We start from the raw sequence: 24262 nt of genomic DNA, 5'->3' as shown, positions 1-24262 counted from the left end.
AGAGCGTTGTCTCGCACCTCATCTCCACATGCGCATTAACAAAACAACATATTTTTCTGTTCAATATAACATTTTGTGTGAAAAGCATTGCCCTACCTGCCAAGCTGATACAATCTGCAGACTTTACTAGGAATAGCACCTAAATGAACGGGCGCCACAGTGCTCCGCGCCTAAATATCCAGACGCCACAGTGTGTACGCTTATTTGACTGGCGCCTAACTGTCTGCGCCTAAAAGACGTGGACCCTCGATGTTGTGGTGCAGTGAGTTTTGCAGCTCACCAACCAGGTGCACAGTACTCTGCTGGAGAGTAGACAAGGGCTAAGGCTGCTATACGCAAAGTGTATGATCTGAGTGAGATCAAATAACTGAATCTGATTTGGCCAAAAAATGATGCTTGCTTATTGCTTTTGTTCAGTTTTTGTGCCAAAACCAGATAGATATTATGTCGTTTTAGGATTAAGCGAGTCAATCTAGTAAAACTTATATTGTGTTGCCTTACGATAGGTTTCAGAAATGGCATTTTTTGCCATTTCACAGCATGTGTTTCAAAGAGAAGTTTGCAACAAGCTTAATGTACTGTCAACATTAAAAGGTATGTTTTCTGAATGTAAGAATAACACATATATACTATCTTCAATGTATTGACACAAGAAATGCTTGAATCTTGTGTGAAATTTGGAAATACCGGTAGCCTTTTTGTTCATGGATATCAGACTGGTCTAATTAGCTTTCACTTCTAGCATACTAGCTTATGCCCCGAGAGTTGATCCATTGTTGACTTACTCTTGATTCTTCTTTGCTTATGAATGTTGTATTACTAAATGAATTTTTGCAATAGATCTTTGTTTAGCCTCATAGATCAAACAGGATGGTTGCTTTCTGTTACGATTTCACTTGCATTCGATATGTTTTTCCTTCAGTTGCATAGGACATGGTACGTGTGTATCTTTTGTTGCATAAGTATTTTATTGCAGTAACATAGGCCATGCATTACCGGAGTGGCCCGTTTCGGTGAGTCCGATTCGGTGAGTTCAATCCCTTAACGGGGGATTTTTTTAATTTTTTTTTAAAATTATCGGGTATCGTAGCCTAATTATCATTGCCGTTTTAGGGTTAGGGGTTAGAGGTTAGGAACTCACCGAATCGGACTAACCGAATCGGACTAACCGAATCGGACTCACCGAATTGGACTCACCGAATTGGACTCACCGAATCGGACTCACCGAATAGTAGCAGACCCATGCATTACATGTTATTTTATTATTTTTACTTGAATTTTTGTTGGTGTAGTGCTCCGTAGTTGCTGGGGTGGAAAGTTATGCATGACGCAAAACAAGGGTCATTTCTCGACAACAACTTCAAGATATGATGGCTTTGCAAGGAAATTGGCGCTTGGTCAGATTGACATGGTAATTCAGTGTTTTCAAAGTTGTGTGCCATGGCACACCAGTTTGCCACAAGAAATTGTGAGTTGTACAATGAGACTTTAGAATTTCTTTCATTGTTTTGCAGCGATGGCTCTGTCCATACCCAACACTTGATTCTGAAGATGAGCTTAGTGAGTTGAATCAACTTTCTGATGGTGTCGCAAAGTTTTTTACTGACAAAGTAGACTCAGCTAAAATGGATCATCAAGCAGAATTTGATCCAGAAGTTATTCAAGTTAGTAAATGTTTAAGTCTTAATTTATGAGCACTACTTTCTTTTCTTCTTCTGGTGTTCAAAATAAACCAACCTTTTTCTTAAATGTTAAGATTATAATATAAGCTTGAGGAATTGCCTTATTCTGTATTTACAAACATGTTGAATAATTGCACTTTTTAGTGCATTGTTAGTTTAACACGAAGTAGCTGTCTTCTACTTTCTACATTTTTGATGCTTGCTTTGATACTATAGTTAATTCTTAATTTTATTTGTCCATTTTTAGTCTGTATGGTAGGTATTGTTTCATGAAGCTGCACACTTTAAATGTCAAACGAATTTTAGTTTTTAAAATTAAGAATCATTTTCAAAGTCAGGTGGATAGACTTCTTTATCTTGATTTCAGGGATTAAAAGATCTTGGTTTGTTTGGCCAACAAATCCCAGAAGCTTATGGAGGTCTGGGCTTGTCAAATGTGCAGTATGCTCGTGTCCTGGAGGAGGTTTCAGCAGACTCTGCAATCACTGTGATGCTTGCTGGCCATCAAGCTATTGGGTTGAAAGTGAGAGTTGATTAGTTTTTCAAAAAATAAAAATATTTACTTGATGTTTTATAAAGTTATTTTCTGTGATGATAAATTGAATTTCTGAAATTACATTACAAAAGACAGTAAAACTCTACAATTTTGCGTCAAAGAGTGTTCTTTACTCTCTTATGGCAACTTAACAGGTTTGTATTTTCTGCAAGCACACTTCAATTTAGAAAAACATTAAGTTTTGTGTCGTTGCTATGTTTCGTTTTTTAGATTAGAGGACAGAGATAGTTGTACCCAGACAGTAAAATCTGTCACTTTTACATTGAATCAACGTCTGCAGATGCAGAATTAATGTAAAAATGACAGATTTAGCTGTTTGGGTAGTTACTGTTATATATGACAGGGAATATTAATCGTTGGAAATGAGGAGCAAAAGAAAAAGTATCTACCTCGTTTAGCTACCGGAGAGTCGATTGCTGCTTTCTGCTTGACAGAGCCATCTAGCGGCAGTGATGCTGCTTCTATACAGTGAGTGATGATCTTGTTGAAGCGTTTACAACGAATATTATTTTGACAAAACAAAATTCTCTACTAAAGGACATTTTTGCTGCTAAGATCAAAAAGGTTTAACATTAGATTGATTGAATGACATGGCAATCTTTGAAAAGAGCAGAGACGTTAAGTTTTTGTTTTTTAAAGCCGTTCTTTTTATTCAAATTCTAAACTTTCTCTTAAAAGCAACTCTTAGTGTGGTGATGCAAGTAAAAGTTTGCTGTCTGTGCTCAAACTCTTTTTTCTTTTGCTTTTAAATTATGTTGCAATGGTGTCTGTCTGTTGAAAGTTGATGTCGGTATGTTTTCAGAACCAAAGCATACCTTAGCGATGATGGGAAACACTGGATACTGAATGGCGAGAAGATTTGGATCACTAATGGTGGATTTGCTGACGTAATGACTGTATTTGCTAAAACAGAACTGAAGGACAAGGAAGGAAAGTTAGTTGAAAAGGTACGTTCTGATGCCCAATACTTTGCTACAATATCATTGTTGAATCATGGTTGAACGAGTATTTGTTATATACTACACTCGTGTACAAATGAGGGCAACAGCTCATTCGATACTTTAAAAATATCGAGTTTTTCTTTAGCGCTGTGTGGAGGTACCAACATTGCAAGCACCATTTCATTGTACTTTAATGGGTTTGGAAAGTGTATTTGTTTTTTGTAACACAAGTATCAATTATTCCTGGCTTTGACTTTCGCAATCGTCACTTCGACCCGAAGTCTGACGTTCAGAATAAAATGCATGGCCACAGATGCTTTCAAAACACACTTCATCTCTTTTACATTTAAATTATTGTCTTGGTTTTTGTCATTACGAGACGAAACCATTTAACGAGACGAAAATCTCTTTCTCAATTTATCTAGCTTTTTTATGCGTTTAACCGATATACGCTGTTATCCGAGAACTATCTGATTATCTCATGGTTAGGTTTATGAAATCTGGGATAGTCGGTTGTTGAATCTTGAATAAAACGGTTTATGCGATTAACCGGTGTCGTCTTTATTCCGTTTTCCTCAAATTTTGTATTTTTTAGATCACAGCTTTCATTGTGGAGCGCTCCTTCGGAGGGGTTACCAGTGGGAAACCTGAAGATAAACTTGGCATTCGGGCGTCTAACAGTAAGTTGTCAGTTTGTGTTTCATTGGTGTCATCTAGCGAGTAGTCAGCTATTCTTTAAACCTAAACTTATTCATATTTGAGTAATTGGTTATAGGTTCTTAACTGGGGTAGTATTAATAGTTTGTAACGTTAAATTGATTTGACAGATCAGTTCTTAACTATTTAACCTCTAAAATTAAGCAAAAATAGAACGCTTTTGAAACCGACGGTCATGTAAGTGTATTTTTTACATTGTTAGCTTTGCTTTAAATTTGTACTTATTGAACTGGGCTCGAGATGGCTAATGGAATGCAGAGAATGCTTGGACAAGGCTTGTTCTGACAAGAAAGCAAACTTTCGTGGTGTTTTAAGATTTAACACGTTTGTGCTTGTGCAGCCACACTGCTGTTGGTTGGATAGTATTCGGTGTACCCTTGCAGCTAAATCTCCTCACGTTATTTGTTTGTTGTCACTTTAGGTTTGCTTTCATCATCGGCCCTGTTGGTTCAAAATTCGTTTTTTTCTTCTTATATTTCAAGTGTTCATTCATTTATGTTCTGTTTTGTCTTCAGCCTGTTCTGTGTCCTTCGAAAACACTCCCGTTCCCGTGGAGAATGTCCTTGGAGAAGTCGGAGGTGGATTTAAGATCGCAATGACCGTGTTAAACAGCGGCAGGTAGCACGCCTTGTTATGTGCTGGTTTACATCTATCTAAATTCTACTCAAAGCGGCATTTTATAAGAAATAGCGGTTTGTCAACTGCAACGTCACGTCACATTGTCGCAGCACAGAGTGCCGGTTTGACTGTTGCAATGTCATAAATACACCTCAAGCATTCTGAGCAGGCTTACCCTCTGCACTGCAGTGGTGATTCTGTACTACCCATACAAAGAAGGCCACATCAGCTGGTGGCACAAAAGTGTTTACTCTGGCCAGGCGTCGGAGGTAGGGAGTTTATTGTAAGAAGAGTATACTCTTGATACGTTCTTTCACTTAGTAAGAAGCAGCAAATAGACTTTAGGGGAGGGCATTGTGTAGGGGTGAAGCTTTTTAATCAGGCGTTGGAGAAGAATATTTATTTCTACAATTTATGGTTTGGTTCGATAAAACCTCTTCCGGAACAAAGTCAGTTTGTTACTCTGCCTTCCACATACTGATTGACCGTAAATAGGTCAGTTCTTAATGATCAACTGGATTCATCACCATGAAGTTCCTTCCTCAGGTCGAGGGTTGGAGGCAATGAAGCGCCAAGTTTTTCTGTTGTGAGAGTTTTCTTTTGCCGTTTTGTACTCAAGTCCTAACCGGTCATTAGTTTGTTATTTTTGGTTTAATTGTCCAACTTCATTTCACCTTTCAAGCGCATCCCTTGAGCCAGCGCTACCCGATCTCTTCATTTGCTTTTTAACTAAATCGGGCCTATGTCTTTTAAGTTATCGGATCAAGCAGTTTCATTTGCACACAGGTTCAGTATGGGCAGCAGCGTTGCTGGCCAGCTAAAACGTATGCTTACTCATGTCACCGAGCACGCCCACTCGCGGAAGCAATTCGGAAGGCGGATATCCGAGTTCGGCTTGATACAAGACAAAATATTTGACATGGTGAAGAGAATATATGCGATGGAAAGCATGGCTTACTTAACTGCTGGCCATATGGACATGGTTGATGATCACGGGAAGCCAGCGGACTGCTCGATTGAAGCTGCTATGGTGAAGGTAAAAGCTGCATCTACAAAACCATTCAACAATCTTCATCGATTGCATTGGTTTCTGCAAGCTGGTGTAAAAAAAATCATTTAATCACTGCTAATTTGCAGAAATGCATTTTACCCCGTCGAACCATATTCCCATGATATTCGTCTTATGACGAATCTGAAAGCAACACTCGTCCAACACTCATAACTTTTTATGACGTAACAAGCTTATTTTTCACAGATATACAGCTCGGAGTCGGCCTGGCACTGCGGTAGTGAATGCTTGCAGATATTTGGAGGGTTAGGTTACATGAAAGAAATGCCATACGAGCGCCTGCTGCGGGATACCAGGATTTTACTGATTTTTGAGGTATAAGGTTGGTCTTTTCCAGTCTTACTTAAAATTGAAAATAAAACGTATCAGCAACCTCTGAATAACATGCAGCTCAACACTAAGTGAAAATTACGTGCCTTTAAAGGGCGGGGAAACCCAAATTCACTTTTTGCGAGTTTTTTGTTTCAGCGTGATGTCATTGTGTACAACATGCGTTTTAGCAAAAAAAAAATCCAAATTTTGTTTCAGTTGCATAATCTTTATGCATCATCTTATATCTGATGCAGTATTTTGAAGTAATGCAAAAATCGTCATAAATCAAGTCTGGTCTTAAACTTTTGGCCACAACTATATGTACCTTGTGACGTCACAGTGAACAGAATCACAGCTTGATGCGCAACGAGACCTCGCAAACAGGTATCAAACAAAAGCGGCCTTAGCGAGACGAGGGCAACAAAATTTGGATTTTTTTATTGCTAAAACGCATGTTGTACACAATGACATCACGCTGAAACAAAAAACTCGCAAAGTTAATTTGGGTTTCCCCGCTCTTTAAGACTTTTTTTATTTTTAAAGAAAACGCCTGAAAATGCTTAGGTTCTTGAGAGGTTGCCGGAATTATTTTCACTTATGATATGCACGTATCAGTTTGTATCATTTTCTGATCCTTCTCTTGAATCGTGGGCCAATCCAGCAGATGTTTGTAGGTACAATGGTACATCATTTCTTCTTAGAATTTGTATTCAAAACCGGTTTGGCACGTAGCGTTTCCGTTGTGTTTGAGAAACAAGCTTTGGTTTAAACTTTAAACAAAGTCATGAGATTTTTAAATCACCTCAGTCTGGGCTCAATAGCAGGGCGCATTTCTGCTTGCCGCCGGGATTATTGCTCACTCCGCTCCAACGAACAAATCAGTCTTTTTTACATTGAATCTACTGTATATAAAAAAAAATTAGGAGCTGGAGTGGCCTGTCTTGGTCAGTCACTATCTGCCTAAAAAAGATGTTGAGCTTAAATATTCCAACAAAATTCATTGTTGCACCTATTGAAGCAGAAGTACGTACTATTTCAGGGTACAAATGAAATCCTTAGGCTATACGTTGCCCTGTCCATGCTGCAGTATGCTGGTGTGAAGTTACAAGACACACTAAGGTAAACTATATATTAATTATTAAGCACAAAGTTCCCAGTCAGCAAATCAGTCACTTTTTACATTTTAAAAAGCGGCTAGTTTGCTGGGTTGGGTTGCCATTTAATTTGTATGCTCTTCACTGCAGACGAGTAGAACGATTTGTTTATAATAGTTTCATTTCTTTTTAGATCTCTGCTTACAATAGTTTGTTCGAGTATTTCAGGGGTTGTTTTTATCGTTTGTAGGTTGTTGAAAAACGGGGATTTCCGTGCGCGCTTTCACGCGGCGAAAGACTTGTTCTGGGAATGGAGGGCCGTGAATCGTGAGAGCAGTTTCGTCCCCAACCCCTCATTCGGCCTCAGTGCCCCCTCGGCCACCAAAACCTGGCTTCACCCAGCCCTGATCAATCAAGGCAAAACACTAGAAGACAGTGTTGGAACTTTCAGAAAGCGAGTTTATCAAAATTTAAGAAAATACGGAAATGTAAGTGCTTCTTTGTTTGCATTCATAGCTTAAGAGTGTACCTAGTTTTAGTGGCAAGGAGTGCAGCTGCAACAAACAATGTCTTTGGAATCGTACCGTTTTAGGGGGCTTCCATGACATGTTCATTCTTCCATCACTTTTGCAAGTAAATAGCTATGGGTTTCTCAAATTTAGGCAAAAAATGCAGATTTTTTTTCTCTACACTATTTACAATTGTAATTCCTTTTTTTCTTGTAGAAAATTCAAAATGAACAGGTTATACTGAAGACATTTGCTGACGTGGCTATCAATCTGTATGCGATGGCTGCAGTCCTTGGGAGATGCAACAAAGCAAAGATATTGGAACTTAGAAACTGTGATCACGAAATGTTAATAGCCAGAGCATTTATACGAGAAACCTTTCGAGAAAACAGTATTTTGATGCACAAGTTACTGGGTGAGTTTGTGTCAACAATACTTTTGTATTTCGCTCAATCAGTGAAAAAAATTGCGTTCCTGTGCTTCAATACAAACAAAAATAACGGTCGGCTGCATAGCCGAGCGGTAAGAGCCCTGGAACGGCAATCGAAAGGGCGCCGGTTCGACACCGCTCAAGAGCATGCGGCTGCGTCTCTGGCAGGGCACTTAACGGCATGTCTGAAGGTGGACACGAAGATTGGCTTCCTTGCTTTCCCGCCCACATAATCTAAAAATCTTCAACCACCAGGTGTAAGCCTGGATACGACAAATAAACAAAGAAGACTTGGTCGTGTGCCAATGTTTCAACATCTGTTTTGATTTACGTGTCTAGCACAGTCGCATGAATTCACGTATATTCGCAATGGTTCTCTATCGACCAGGGTATGTCTTATTGTCTTCGACGATCTGTTGAGGGAAAGAAATTTTTGGACATGTAGAAAAATCTAACAGTGTCGTAAAGTTGGCATGCACTCTGCAGATTCCAGGAAGAAGTGGGGTTGGTCGGCAAGTTGATTTTGGAAGCGAAATTTATTGGCAATCTGCCATGCGTGTAACTAGCCAGTCATTTATATATAGGGAACTACGAGTGTAAAAATGCCTCCTAAAACCTGCGCGTTGATAGACAACCCCTGCGACGCTGAGCGGCTTAACGCGGAGAAAGTCTGCCCATTTATTCGAACACATTCACTGTATAACTAAATGCATGTTTTCTATTCCTCTTTGCCACTCATATTCTCAGTCAGATACTTACAACATTTAAGAAAGCTTTCTAATTGTGTTTAAGTTACAACCTTATGAGCACATAAATACTTGTCCCAGCTTTTGCATCATTGAAATTTGACGTTTTGTTGCAGAACCCAATCCTTACGACTGCAGTGACGAGAGCAAGCAAATATGCGAAGAAGTGTTTGAGGAGCGTCGCTATCTGTGCAGTCATCCGCTAGAAGTCGTCCACCGGTTCAAAGAGAACACAAAATATATTGAACAATTAGAAAAGGTTAAAGCTTTGCAAGAGTGAAATTAAAGAAATGGATTTCTTTATTTATATAACTGAAGTTGTTGAAGTGGGTAATTGATATGCGCATACATTTTCTATTTCATTCCCACAACTTAATGTAACTGATTATTGCGCAATTTATTTTCTTACGCTGATCGGGGAGAAAAATTTCAGAATTTTGAAGAAACTGTTCGTGGCGTGTAATAATTTGTTGTTGCTTAGTTTAAATTTTACATATGCAGAATTGTTACTTTTGACTAGAAATACGGAAGCAAAGCTAGGGTATTGTCCTGTGCTTCATACCACTGTCGGCTGTTTAATTAAGATTGGCCCAAGTTTTTAGTAACACCAATATGGATCTTGTATTTACTATTCTGTGAACTTTGTGCTAAAAGTCGACAGTTGTGTTTGCTACAGCTAACTCAAGCTACTAACATTGTAAAGATAGGTAATTGCATCATTTCTGCAAACTGAATATTACACTTTCATATCACATTTTCTTATAACTTACTCTTGGTACAATCAGTGTGAGTGATAGTGATAGGTGCTTTTTGTTCAGAAGAAACATGAAACACTCACTGATGCATTTTCTCTGTTTTTTTTTTTTGTTTTTTTTGGACAATTTTACGTTTTAGTGAATATCATGTATAGTTGTATACTGATACAATACAAAATGAAACGAATCAATTAATTTTTTGTTGTTTATATCAACCATCACATCGCCTTCCTTTAGTCCGACTCTGTCTGTCTCATTCTTTCCATGTTCTCTACCTTCGATGTTAAAGTCACCATATTCCTGCGCTGCTTTCCATCAATGCGTCAGTTGGTCACTTGTCAAGAGCTCTGGCGTTTAGTCGATGTCTGAAGGTACATCAGCAAGTGAATGTGTCTGTTGTGACGGAAGCGAGCTTGGGACGATTGGTATCATTACATCAGCCTTTGCGGAGTAGTGTTTAAAAACTAAGGCTAGCGATAACTAGGCTACTTTTGCGGCTGATCCATAAACATAGTTGACGGTTGCAGTAGGCCACTAGCCCACAACAAACATGGTAGTTGGAAATTGCAGTCACTCAGCCAGGACTGAGTATTTTCTTGACGTATTTCCAATGCAGATGACAGTGCATTACGGTGTCGGCAAGCACGAAATTAGACAAAAGAGTCGATATCTTGACAAAGCGTTTCATAATTACTCTCTTCACCCTCGATATCTGGTGGCATGTAAATTTTGGGGCATGCAGTATGTGAGTTGACCTGCGGCCAGGTGTGGATAGAAACTGATAATTTTTTTCACCTAGAAGCGACGTCGCTCGCTCCGAAACCTTGCAAAGCAAGCTTCTCTTGTTGCGTCAAATTCTTGCTGTTGCACCAGAACTTGATGATCTGAAAGAAGAGTTATTGAAGCTCATATTGCGAAGAGAGTTTTTCATTGCTCAAAGCTGCAGCTAAGCTACTTTTTAGCCTAAATCTCTGCAGCAGTTTGTCGTCAGGACGAAGTCAACTTAATGCGGTAAGTTTTGGCATAGGCATGAACGAATTCCTTTTGACAGGGTAAGTTATTTATTTATGTCTAAATACTCATTCCTTAGTCTAAAATTATTCCGCGTTTGATTGGCCAAATTCTCTTACTGGTTCCTTCTACCTGCGAATACCTTATTCCATTTGAGTTGACTTCATTCTGATGACGAGAATCGGACGAAAAGAACTGCAGTTTCTGCAAATTTCTCTCTCAAGTCTCAACGTTATGGAAGATATAATACTTACCTTGTGGGTTTCTGAGCGCAAGGAAGCATGCACAGCATATCTTTGCTGATATCTTTCAGTAGCATCACTATAATGAGTGGATGGAGACATGGATTTAAATAGGAACACATGATCATGACGGCTTCAACCTGGAAGAAAAGAGCTGGATTACCTTAAAACTTGTTCAATACACTCTGTAGAAATGAAGGGTGGATCCAATAAGTAGGCTACAGCCCTAAGGAGGGAGATTTCAAAAAACTACAAGGATCTGTAGGGATGCATTAATCCGATTTGCAAAATACACTATGAATAAATTTATTTAGTTTTAGGGAGGTGAGCGCCCCCCCATCTGCATGCGCCACTGCCAGAAGTTCACTGAACTTGCGATATCATGGCATTGTTTTGATGCTATTTGCCTCTCCACGTGATCTTTTTGGCAACCCCACCCCAAAAATGCGTTGTTTGATATTCTAATTGCATAGTTTACTATCTACACTTTGCCCCTGATATTCCCACAACATATTCCCAGATTGAGGTTGAAACGTCTTGCAATGAAGAACATAGGTTATGGTTCGTAGGCTATAGCTGTAGGCCTATAGACCTAATTGAATCTCCGGTCATCACAAGGTAGCATATCAACTGCTTAGCCACCGCTACAATTGAGATGAAACATTTATTGATCGACGACTCGGTTTTGTTGATTTTCACTTGAATATCGATCTGCTAAATTCGTTCACATCTTAGCCTACTGGTACTCTAAAAATACTAAGGCACTAGGCTATTAAACACTAATAAAACGTTTAGGCTGCATAGTCGAATGGTTATAGAGCCCTACAAGGGCAATCGAAAGATCGCCGGTTCGACACCGCTCAAGAGCATGCGGCTGTATCTCTGGCAGGACACGCATGCCTGAAGGTGGACACGAAGATTGGCTTCCTTGCCTTCCCGTCCACTTAATCTAAATCTTCAACCACCGGGTGTAAGCCTGGATACGACAAAACAACAAACGTTTAAGCTAATGCAAAGAGAAAATATTTGGCTTACTATTTTGTCCGGCTTTTCCTTGTTGTACCAGTGGATAAGTCCAATAACGTAGTACGGACCCCAGCAAATGACAAAGACAGCTGTGATTAATCCCGTTACGACCTGTGTTATTTTTCTTGCTCTGTTCAAGCTTTGGACCGCTAAACTTTTCTGTTTTGAAGAGGATCGAAAACCAGATGACTGCTTTTCTGTAGCTGGAAAGCAAAGCATCTCATGAGTCTAATCCAGAGCTGTACAGTAGAGCAAAAATATAGCCTAGGCTACCACTCCTCGGTTTATAATTGGCCGACTCCAAACGCGCTAAAATCCCGCCCCGTTAGCTCAGTGGTTACACACCCGGCTCAAGATCACGCGGGTTCGGCTCTCGGGGTGTGCGCTTGAGCAACGCATTTCAGGACTGCTCTCCATTCAGCGGCAATCAGTGAATGGAATAAATTCCTGGCAATAACACTTCAACAATCGGAAAACTTCAATCTGCCAATATCAGTAACCGGCCCTGCGTCAAAAGCCTCTACAAGTATGCGAAACTACCAGGAATAACCAATCAAGGTTTTGTCAGTCCGAGGATAAAGACTCAAAACCAACCAATCCCTCCGATTTCACGGCCCTTGCTAAATCTGCCGGTGAAAAAAATGCAAATCTTTGCCATGTTTGATTGATTGGAAAATCTTTATCCTCGAAGTGAGAAACCTTTAAGAGTTTTGTCTTGGCAATTTCTCATACTTTGAACTATTATTGAAGCAAGCTCGTAGAGAGTGGGGTTTTCCGCTTGTCGATTTGTAGTTTAGTATGTAATAGTTGATTGACCCCGAAATGCGTATTTTAACGAAAGAGCATATCACTAACGGGATTGTTTTTATAAAAGAAGTAGGCTAGCAGCCCATATATTTACTATTCTGTGTCAGTAAATTAATAGCAGCTTGCCTTTTGCTGTTTCCCTCTTCTTTCTCAGCCAGATTACTACAATGATGTAGCATATAATGATGCAAAGCAAAGGCACAAAGAATGAAAGTGACATGGAATAGAAGTAGAATACTCGGCGCGTTGTCATGTCAGCCAACTTGAAATCGACGCATTGGACAATTTCATAGCCCGGGCAATTGTCTTGCATTGGCACATATGGATCAGCAGAGAATAGAACAAGCTAAAGATGAATTTTTAAAGTGATCATCACGCTCCGTAGTTGATAAAACTTTATAGTCTACAACAGGGTTACTCAACTAATCTTAACAAAGGTCCAGTTTGACAAGTTGAATATTTTTAGCGGTCCGGTGAATAAGTTATTTCACACGCAACCACGAAAGTTAAACTATCTGTATAGTAAACCACTTTTTTAGGTAAAACGCAACTCGAATTGAATTTCTGAGAAAGTGTTGGCGAGTCTGGGAGTCGAAGCCCCCCAGCAAGTAGGATAATCACAGTCAAACTTGCTTCTTCCCAGTAGAAATCTGTTTGATAAAGCCCTGAAACGTGGCAATGAGGTTATTCTTCCAAAAGCTCAAGGTCCACCATCAACACCCAGAAGGTCCGGATTCGGACCGCGGTCCGCCAGTTGACTAGCCCTGGTCTACAACTTGTTAAGCCTTGAAATGGGCTAACCATAGAAAATTGATTTCAACTGATCTGCAAGCTCAGTTTGGGGCTGTTCTAATATCATGTGATTATATAAACCTGCGATGTTAATCTATTTTATTTACTAGGTGTCGCTAATGAAAGAACTATCATTCAAATGTGCAGTGACAACTTAGCAGTGCAATGTAAGAATAAGTTAGCCTACTTAGTTTTGTTAAAGGATTTATTTTCACTTACCCCAAAAATGGAATTGAGAAAGCTAAACACCCAAGCAACTGCTAACATATGTTTGATTCTTTTCTTTTGTTGATCTTGTGATACAAACTTGCTAGCGTTTAATACGCTGGTCACTTTGTCAATTCCCATCACCTGAAAATAAAATATTACAATTGATTCACGTTACCATGATAGGTAGGCCAAAGCTATGCAACTTTTTGGGTCATAATTTTATGTTACCGGAATTTTTTCACGGGGGCCCAAGAAATGGGAGAAAACGTTGCGTATTGTTTTGAATCGCATTATGTTTGCTTCCGCTCTGGATTTTTGTTTGTTTCAATTGCAACAACTTCTTCTTTTAATGGGAAATTACCTCCTGATAAACTCATTGGTAGCCTAATTTTTCGTTTTGTGGAGGTAACGTTTTGCCAATGGGACCCGTACCTTTTATCGGTAGGTAGGCTGTGGGATCCAAGGAATTCTATCAACGGAACTGGTAATAATAATCTTATCAAACTTCAACCTAAGTTTACAATTTCAGGGAGGAGATTAATTAGAAATCGATCTGTCAGAGTTAAGCTACTGTATAAGCTGAATTTAAACGAAATGAAAATATAAACCCAAGCTATACAAATTCTAGTAGGCAATCTAGAAAAGCATATTTTAGCTCAATTAATAAGCCCAGGTCGAATGCCTTTCAAAACAACTATAGGCCTAGCCGCCTAGCCCTAGGTCGGGATTTGGATTTGACAGAAAAAGGTACAAATTTTGAAATACCAAATTTAATTTCAAATTGAGTTTGCTTTTACTCATTGGTAGAAAAGGATGGAAACAAAGTAACCATGACGTCATCTGTCAACTGGATCAGCAAAATGGCTACTTACAGTGGCGCAGCCAGGAATTTTGAAGGGGGGGGAGGGGGGTGACGGCGTGTTCGCCTAAGACGACACCCAGCGGCGGGGGTTCTGGGGGCTCCTCCAGAAAATGTTGAAAAATTATTTTGAATTTTGTACATTCTGAGAGCATTTTCAACAAAAATGTGGGTATGAATATTCATGTTTTCTTTGGCATTTTTCGGGAATGAAGCTAAGTCTCTATGTTTTTTTGTTGCTAATTCCTGGCTGAGATATTTGAATGTTTGAAATTGGCAAAACTCGCTCTTTTAGTGCAGCTTCGTTTAAAATTAGGCAAACTTTGCTTTTCAGACATAAAGAGACTGAAAGCATCATTCTCAATATCGTGACGTCACACGCGTGCCAAAGGGGTTGAAACACCCCCCCCCCCCCCCCCCCTTGGCTACGCCATTGGCTACTTACAATTATTACAGCAGAGGAAATATACATTGAAAACTGCTTTAACATGTTCAGTAAGCGGCAAAGAAAGTCTCCTGCAAGCCATTGAAGTGTCAGTTGCCAAATAGCATCTGAAATCAAAACATTCTGTCAAAATTCCGCCGAAAAACAAAACGGTCGCTCCAAAGAACCTCCGCCAGTCAGACCGATATGCTGCTATTTCACGTATCGGTATTCAAATAATTTAACAAATGGTATGTCATAAACGGCCTGTTGTGTTTAACCCTCTTATCGCCTTCTTAACTAAATTGTCTATCTATTCTAAGCAAAAAAGATAGCGGAGGATCGTGAGGTTTGGAAGCTAATGAAAGCCAACCTTCGGCTCGGAGATGGAACATGATGATGGCGATTATTTTAATTGTACCGTAACAAAACAAGCTTTAGAACAGCAGCTTATGTCACCATAAGGGAAAGACCAGGATCAGGTATGATATGACAGAACGCCTTAAGTTAGAGATATGTCAAAACCACAGTATTGCGTTAAATAAGCTTAGATTGAAGAAAACCACTGTAATCGGTATCGCATCATATAAAACAAGGATATCATTACCAGGAGCTATTCAAACCTTTAAATGGTTAGCTAACTTCGCAGAAAGCATGAAGTATTACCCATAGGAAGAATGAAGAAAGTAAATGCTAAATTTGCCAACGATAAATGCATCAGCAGTAGTTGAATGGGATTTATTTCTTTGTTTTTACGTCGCACAGTAACGCTCAGCAACACTGAAGTGTTTCCAATGACTGATATAACAAAAATTGTCCAAGTGACAACGATCCGAACCAAGTGATATCTCTCGAAGACCAATCGGTTGTGAACTAAAAATTTCTGAAAAAAAAATATAATAAATAGTTTTATGAAATGCAAGCATAGCCTATATTCTATAGGCCAAACACTGTAGGCTACAGCAAGATATGACTTCAACCAAGAAAACTTTGTTTGGTGCAGATTGCCGTGAAATAAGTGACATAGCTAGAAAGAAAATTTTAGGGGAGCAAAGCAACTGTTGTGGGGGCAAATAATTTAGTGTTTAAAAAAGAGTTTGTTTAAAATTATAATGCTAAGTGCTGTGCTACAGGGCTAAATATAGCCAAACATTTATGAAACGCCGTTCAGCATGGTTGGCTGGTTGGTTGGTTTTGAATCTTTATCCTTGGACTGGCAAAGCCTTGATTGGGTTATTCTTGGTAGTTTCGCATACTTGAAGAGGCTCTTGACGCAGGGCCGGTTACCGAGATTGACAGAGTGAAGTTTCCGATTGTTGAAGTGTTGTTACCGGGAAATTATTCCATCCATTAGGTGCCCCTGAATGAAGAGCAGTCCTTAGAATGCGTTGCTCATGCGCACACCCCGAGAGTCGAACCAGCGCCGCTTGATCTTGAAGCTTGTTTGTTCCCGAAGTCACGCGCTGACCAACTGAGCTATCGGGGCGAACATGCAATACAATATTATTAAAACGTTGTAGCCGAGGCTAATAGTATTAAAAAAAAATGTTTTTGGAGGGAGCAAGATAAATTGTGGCTGCGTCTTACCAAATTGGTACCAGGTTTGGGCAGGTGTTTATGTGACTTATCAGGGAAAACCACTGCTCCAAGGTCCTGAAAGCAGAATATAACCAATGGGCCTTGTTTACATTTCACATCAAAAGAACTTTTACGGTGTCTACAAGCCCTCTTTCAGATACGCTCACCAATGTCCGGTTACGCCTTTATAAGCTAAGCTGTTCGACAAGGGAATTTCTTTTGGAACGGATCTTGATCAGATGGGTACGGATTTAACTCGAACCGCAGGGGTGGTATGATATGCTCATTAAGCTAATCTGCTTAAACCGAATCTGTTGTCATTGACTCTGTATCATGGGTGCACTTTTCAAAACCTTTCCCTGATTTTGCGAGGTTGCTGTTTCGCACAGTAGATCATATATAACACAATCATTCAAGTTCTGCAAAAGGAAAACCTTTCAGAAGCCAAAGAGAGGTTAAGTTTGTTTGGTGCACTTCATTCAGTTGGGATTTTACAGAAAGAAGAAAAGAAACTGGTGATGGAAAAGCTCCAAGATATCTGAAATGCCAATTGGAATAATTTTGCTTCGGAGTCGCATGGGTGGGCCCCAAGAGCCTAGACGGAAGTGGCCCTCCCAGCCGACGGTGTAGGCGATTAAAAATCGATGTGCGATGTAATTTATTGAATTTAGAGATTTTGCAGCAGTATTTCCATCATTTTTTATTTTCAAATGGCCTAAAAGCAGTAAACAAAATAAAATGAGTGAGCTTCTAAACAGCCGTGAGCCCCCGCTACGGGGAATACGAGGGGCGGCACGGCCCTAATTGTAGGCAATTTTTTGTGTAGGCTAACTTATTTACGCTTCGTTTTTTCTATTTGAAAAGCAAATAAGAGTCTCTCTCCCTTAACTATAGTTGTTACAACATAGTCGATTGATGCTTTGTGGTGTCCTAGGTTCTAAAGACTAATGAAGCCTTTTGGCATTTCTAGTTTAATAAACCCGGTTGGGATTTCTTGAAGAATGATGGTAATGGGCGACCTGTGTAGCGTCCTTTCTCCTTCGCTAACGATTTCCATTGAAAGAGCGCTTTAATTAGAATTTCAGAGTTCAAGAGTAGGTCACTCAGTAAAAATTACAGTCAAGCAACGCTCTTATCAATCGCTATTTTCTTCTCACATTTCAAGCAACTCAATAATGCCATTAATGTTTTAAGCCAAGAGGTTGAGTGGAATCCTGCATTTTGCCAGTCATGTAGGCTACTTTTAAAAAGTAAAACAATCAAAATAAAATGAAAACAATTACGGAAATTTCTGCTGGTCCGCGGTGATCAACTTTCTTCATAAATTAATTATATTGCATTTGTAGTGGAAGCTGCGACTTCATTAATAGGCTATAGCAACCTGCAAGTCATTGCATCAAATTAGTAGCACATGCATTCAGCCACAGATCAGGAAAAAACGGGGGTACACTATAAGTAAGCCTAACTTTGTTCACGAATATTGTTCTTGATTGCTTAACTGTCTTTATAGGGGGGGCGTAACTTATTTTCCAATTTTTCTCAGATTGCTACTTCATATATTAAAATTATTTTGTGTCTTTTAATTTAGTCAAAGCTGGATATTTTCCTATTTTGATGATAAAACCAAACAGAGTGAAAGTGCAATGAAAACTAAGATAAGTATCATGCAATTAAAACAAAGCAAATTATGTTAAAGTACTTTATGGAGCGGACCCGGCTCTCAAACCCCCCAATGTATCTCAGTCTCTTGTGAGGATTCTGAAGTACCTTATAGAGGTCCCACTTCTCAGAAACTCTAATTTAAAGGTCAGTTTCTTGTGGGGGGTACTGAAGTATGTTATGGCACGGCCTCGCCTTTCAAAACTCCAGTTTAAAGCTGATCCTCTTGTAGGGGTTCTGAATTGCTTTATGGAATGGTCCCGCCTCCCATAACTCTCAGTTTAAAGCTCAGCCTCTTGTGGTGGTCTGAAGTACCTTTATGGAATGGCTTAGCCTCACAGAAACCCCAATTTAAAGCACTTTAAACTCTTGTGGAGGTTATTTGTTTTATTTATTTGTAGTAGCAATGCGCACTTGGACTATTAGCCTGCAACCGCAAGTAAAAGTAACTCAGTGGCCAGGGCCGTTAAGAGGATAATTTGGGCCCGGTAGGACCAACAAGATCTCCGAGCCTACAAATCAAGAAACTTTTATGAAAAACGCACTGTACCCAAAGAATACGTGATGCTTTCTTCAAGTTTCTTGGCCACTTGGAAAGATTACTGGCCCCAAAATAATTTCGGCCCCGGGCCCAAAAATACTCCTTGGACCCTTCTGTCAACGCTACTGCCAGTGACTTACTGTTGTAATAATTTAAAATCATCTAAAGTGTATTGTAGAGTGATGTCAATTTGTAGGCTACATCTTTAATTATTTATTGGATTTAGGTCGCTGTAAATGTTGTTTTTTTTTAGGTAGGCTATACTGCAAGCTACCCGCTGTAATACATTATTTTATTTCTCTCAAACAACATTATTTTATTTCTATCGATAAAATCTAATCGACAGCATCTCAACCGCTGTATTTAACCCATATTTTGATATCTTTGACATGAACAATTTTCTGGAAAAATTCTATCGACCAATATACAATAAACGTTGTATAATTTTGATTTTCACTGACAACAGCCAGTTATTTAAAGAATGTTCCTTTATTACTATTGATTGATCGATTTTGCAGAAGAAGAATCATAAAACATTAATGAAAGTCGTTCAGCAATGTTTACGCTTGATTAGTTGACAACTGATGAAAAATTATTGCGCTTGATATCACACTTTCTTGCAAACTGAGACAATGCCAATAAATTTAGGCTGAGACGTCGCACAGCTTCCTAACATTCAACTGCATAACTGGCATAACTACAAAGTAGGCTACTCATAGCTGTGAAAAACAACCATTTCGTCAACAAAAAAAAGTTAAGATTAAAAAGCAATTGTTTAACTTCGGCAGTGTGCGCTTTGGGGCATGTTGATCTGCTCTGCATTCAGCAGCACTTAATGGATGTAATAATGCACAAACAACGGTTCAGTAACAAGCGGTAACTTTACTCTATGAGCCAGAGTAAACGGGATTTGTAGCTGATCTACATTCTACAGTAGATATTTTGCTGTCTTTTTCGATCTGGAAAGACGTTCGAGTTAACCTACCGATGGCACTGTATGGGAATACTTCATCCATGCTTCATCTTACTTGGAAGAATGTAGTCTTTGGTTCAGTTCAGTGACGATCGGTGAGGGAAAGCAAGGAAAGCAGTGCTTACCTAAGCGAAAACTATGCAAAATATAATGACTGAATTCTAGGTTTAACTTATTATTTTTATCACGTCTATTTTAACTTGAAAATTACTGTGTTCGTGACTAGAATTACTCGTAACGCTTGTGAGTAGATTAAGTCCTCACCAAATCGCATGTCTTGCCTATAAATGCCAATTAACGCAAACGCTCCTGTCAGAAACAATCACTGAGGCTCCAGGGAAATCAACTATCAAAGTTGCTTTCCCCACGTTCAAAAACGTCAAAGAACGCCTTCGTTTTATCCAATCCTCACTCGTTTTGCGAAACGTCACCAGCTGCTTAGCCAATCAGATGTGTTATGGTTAGAGTTGCTTTCCCAGTGACGTCAATGCGTTCAATCGCTAGACTATCTCGTCATACGCACAAAATGGTCTCTCGTCACGGTACACAGCACAGCATCATAAAGGCGAAAAGATTGTTGCTGTTTTTTTATGTCTCCTCGCCATGTACTTTAGCCTACTAGCTTTCATAGTCATGCCTTTGCCCTTTTTACAGCGTTGATATAACGTTACTTCGCCAATGAACGTTCAGGTGCGGATGCAATATTTAGTTTGTTAAGCTTCTATACGCATGAGGCAAACTTATCCAGCTTTTTGTACAAATTGCTTGCGGTTGTAATGTTTAGGCCCAAATGTTAGTTTTTGTAGTGTAGGCCTAACTCAGTGGTTCCCAACCTGGGGGTAAATTACCCCCGGGGGGTATTGTAAACTTTATAAAAAGCGAAGGAATTGAACAGCCGTCTTTTCAAGAAACTGTGCAAGAAGATGGAAGAAAGATACGAAGCATTACTGTACCACACAGAAGTATACGATGACTGTCTCGTGGCAAAGTGATAACCCGCCTGGTCGAACTTCGTGAGGCTGTCCATGGTTTTCTGATAGAAAAGAAGTCCGACTTGGCTGAAAACTTCTATAACCAACAGTGGATTTGCGAGCTGTACTATCTGGCTGATATCTTTGGTGAATTGAACAAAGGCAATTTTTTAATTCAAGGCAAGAATGTAATTGTGATCGACACCGAACTAGCCGTAGCAGCAGTTATCGCAAAGGTTAAATTGTGGAACAAGCGAGTTGGAAGAGGCACCGTGGCGCAGTTTTAGACGCTCAACAGTCGAATGAACTTAAGTTGACAGCGGCGTTAAAGGAGGACATAGCTGACCACTTAGGCCAGCTAGCCAAGAAGATGGACAACTACTTTCCGAATTTGGATACGGCTAGTCTCTAATGGTGCACTGAGCCCTTCACATGTGATGACAGCCAGGTGGATGATGATGACTTTTCGACCAAAGAAGAATTTATTACTCTCCGAATGAACGAAGCGTTGAAACTTGATTTCAAGGGGAAAGGCTTGGAACCTTTCTGGTTTAGCAGACTCCAGGACGCACCAGCGTTAGCGACACTGGTATTAAATATCCTGACATCTTTTTCAACAACGTATCGCTGTGAACAAGGATTTTCAACTGTCTTGGGAATGAAGGCAAAGAAGCGCAATCCCCTAGATGTCGAAAGCGATGTCATAAAGCTGGCGGCTGAAGTCCAGGCCAAACCTTCGCATTGAATGTTTACCACACATTTTCATCTTGTATTCAGTATTGTAACTTATTGCACTTTGATTGTCAGAGTTGGCCCTTTGAAATACGTAGCAATAAACACTTTTTTTTTGAAAATTGATTGTGGGGGTAATTGGCTCACTTCAGGCTGGAGATTAGGGTAACAGCCAAAAAAAGGTTGGGAACCACTGGCTGAATATCTGAGAATGAACATTCATTACAAATTAAATATTTAGACAACTATTATTCCATGTCTAACACTGGATTTTGGTCCTGCAACGTTAAAATTAAGATTGTTCATGAAACGACATAGGCGAAGCACAATTTGACAGATTTTTATTTTTGATTTGTTTTGGAAATGCTCTCAGAGCGCACCAAATTGGAAGTGTTTTTCAAAAATTTCTGGGGGAGGACCCCCAGACCCCCCGCTGGAAGTGTTGCCTTCGGGCTTTGCCCGACGGTTACGCCCTTCGTGCCTACTACCTTGCTGCAGCATATTTCCAAGTTGCTTTCCCAACGGTTTAAGCCAGGGGTTCTTAACCTTTTTTGTCTCGTTTACCCCTTGCCGAATGAAAAAAGTAAAATTTACCCCCACCGTTTTGGTGGCCCCTTGTGATGTCATCGTGTCCAGTCAACCATGCAAGGAAATGCAAAACATCCTTTTCTCTGAATTCATCTTGGCAAATATCAAAAACAAGCTGTTTATTTGCCGAAGACACGATTGTTGTTGACGGGGTCATGTGAAAAATACTGTCTACTCAAATGTCCTAAATAACTATGATAAAAGCACACAAGAATGTTTAGCTTTTTTTTCTTTTATTAATAACTGACACCCAATTTCAACAGTCAATGAGTGAGACTTTTGTGCTTGTTTTCCACGAACAACATTGGAGATTCTTAAAACAGTCGTTGAAAGAGCTACTCGCATGCTGTCTTTGGGAACTAAGCGAGATCGATGTTTTGATTTAGTCAACAATAAAGAGAATCCTGCTTCACACAGATAAGTAGTTGGAAAAGGTATAATGACTTCAATGCACGCTTAGTCAGCGTAGGAAACTCTTCGACTAATCCACACCAAAATTTGGAAAAGTCACCATTGCACGATAAGAATTTGGAACAAAGCGTTGTTGAACATTGAAAATCAATCAATTCATCTTTGCAAAGATCATCGTCAGCAATACTTTCAAACTTGGCTTCGAAGGGATGAGTTATCCAATGAGCAGTACTGTTAAAACTTTCACCTTCGAAGTAACCGTCAAAGTTCTTTAAGGCGGCAAGGTGCTGGCATATTTCGACTTCGAGGTCAGAAATCTCGTTGCGACTTCTACTAACTTTCCAATCATCACATGTTGATTGGAAAGTTTTTTGTTGTTGCTTTTCCAATCATCAAAGTTGGAAACTTTACGTAAATTCCTTTTTGATCTCTTTTACTCCACAGATCTAATTTTGTCTGAAAGCCCTGAATTTTATCATGTAGCTGTACATCTATAATGGTAACACTTTTTCCTTGCAGTTGCATATTGAGCTGGTTCAAACTTGAAAAAATGTTTGTCAAGTAAGCCAATGCACCAATAAATTTATTTTCGCCAAAGTGCTTACTCAACGGAGATTTGCGTTCTCGAAGAAAAATCTCGATTTCACCATGTAGTTCGAAAATTTGAGACAAAACAAGACCCCTAGAGAGCCACCGAACTTCAGTGTGATAAAGGAGAACAGCATAAATTTGAATCAAAATCGAGTACAACAATAACAGTTCTTTAATAACTGAAAAAATGAAGTTTAGTTTAATTTATGATTCATTAAATTTACCCCCTCGGTAGGTGAAATTTACCCCCAGGGGGTAAATTTACCCCCGGTTAAGAACCTCTGGTTTAAGCCATCGAACGTCACTGGTTCAGTTGAATGGCAACGTCTCGGGAGAGATTCCCAAGTTGGTTCAAGATTTTCACAATTAATCATCTTTATGTAATCAACAGACAGTGAATCACTACAATAAATCTTTGTATGGTTTCCTTGAAAAAAGGCGAAGCCTCAACAACGCCCTTTTCTAAAAACACAAGATTATAAAACTGCATGGAAATATCACATAAGCCTAAAAGAAAATAAGTTTATAGGCTACTGTCACTTGCACCAAGAAAAAAATAACCGATTTGTGTATTCTTTGTTTCTCGGCCTCTTGAAAAAATTCCGACCATTTCAATCATTCAGCACCGGAGTTCAAAAGTACGCCCTGAGCCCTGTGTTAGGCCTAATGCTGAACGTGGTACAGCTACTAGGCGGCAAATTGTTACAGAGTCAAGTCAGTTATCATCATCGTAAAAAACAAAATGTCAGGTTATCGATCTCACAGCAAATTATAAAGAAAGTAAAACGAAAAAACAAAAAGTTTTTTCCACTTTTGACGAAAAAAAACGATAATTTACAAGGCCTCTTACCTGGAACATGACGTCACAATCAATGGAATCATTACCAAAGAAGGAAGATGAGGGGTTGGGCTGTGAAGATGAGATGTCCATCTCAATAGTTTCTGTCATGATTTCAAAAGACTTATTTGACATTTTGAATTCTGTTACAGTGTTTCCTTGTCCGCAATTACGTAGCAACGCTTCCAACAGAGTTTATCTAGAAAGGTATTTTCTCTCGAGAAGGTGAAATATTTGATAATGTTTAAATATTCAACTTGTACAAACGTCACTACAACAAAGACGAAAATTGGTTAGACGAATATAGGCCTACAGTAGACACGTACATCCGCTACATTGAAAGTAGGGTGTAGCCTATAGCCTACCAGCTCAAACCAGAACTCTTTTGAATAGTATTACATCAAGCAACAGACAAGCTTTTTTTGCCTTGTCATGAGAAAGGAAAAATTATAACACGCTTCTTTTTGTGAAAAGATTAAAGGAGAACGAGCACCAGGAAAACAGCATCTCACTTTTTTAATTAACCTCAAGGATCACCTTCATGTTACAACCAGAGTAATTTTAAAACAGTCAAATGCCG

General features: G+C 39.4%; 2 protein-coding genes across 2 annotated transcripts; one reads left to right on the top strand and one right to left on the bottom strand.

Moving 5' to 3' along the window:
• The first annotated feature begins 462 nt into the window (after nt 1-462).
• On the top strand, nt 463-9519 carry LOC145781990 (complex I assembly factor ACAD9, mitochondrial-like). The gene is made up of 14 exons (XM_082593711.1): nt 463-594; nt 1293-1411; nt 1515-1664; nt 2050-2205; nt 2582-2706; nt 3041-3185; nt 3775-3859; nt 4412-4514; nt 5301-5550; nt 5770-5898; nt 6935-7014; nt 7240-7477; nt 7715-7913; nt 8791-9519. Exons 1-14 carry the CDS (start codon nt 516-518, stop codon nt 8952-8954), a joined length of 2022 nt encoding a protein of 673 aa, XP_082449837.1. The 5' UTR covers nt 463-515; the 3' UTR covers nt 8955-9519.
• A 760-nt stretch (nt 9520-10279) lies between these two features.
• On the bottom strand, nt 10280-23817 carry LOC145781731 (gonadotropin-releasing hormone receptor-like). Its single transcript, XM_082593401.1, has 8 exons — nt 23695-23817; nt 15467-15683; nt 14822-14928; nt 13527-13658; nt 12642-12861; nt 11718-11911; nt 10695-10822; nt 10280-10313 (listed from the first exon to the last, which is right to left on the bottom strand). The coding sequence occupies exons 1-8, from the start codon at nt 23815-23817 to the stop codon at nt 10280-10282; spliced, it is 1155 nt and encodes a 384-aa protein (XP_082449527.1).
• Between the last annotated feature and the right edge of the window lie 445 nt (nt 23818-24262).

Source organism: Aplidium turbinatum, chromosome 13 (genome assembly GCF_918807975.1).
Source record: "Aplidium turbinatum chromosome 13, kaAplTurb1.1, whole genome shotgun sequence".
Classification (NCBI taxonomy): domain Eukaryota; kingdom Metazoa; phylum Chordata; class Ascidiacea; order Aplousobranchia; family Polyclinidae; genus Aplidium; species Aplidium turbinatum.
The sequence above is the reverse complement of the archived record's forward strand: the minus strand, read 5'-3'. Positions and strand labels throughout refer to the sequence as shown.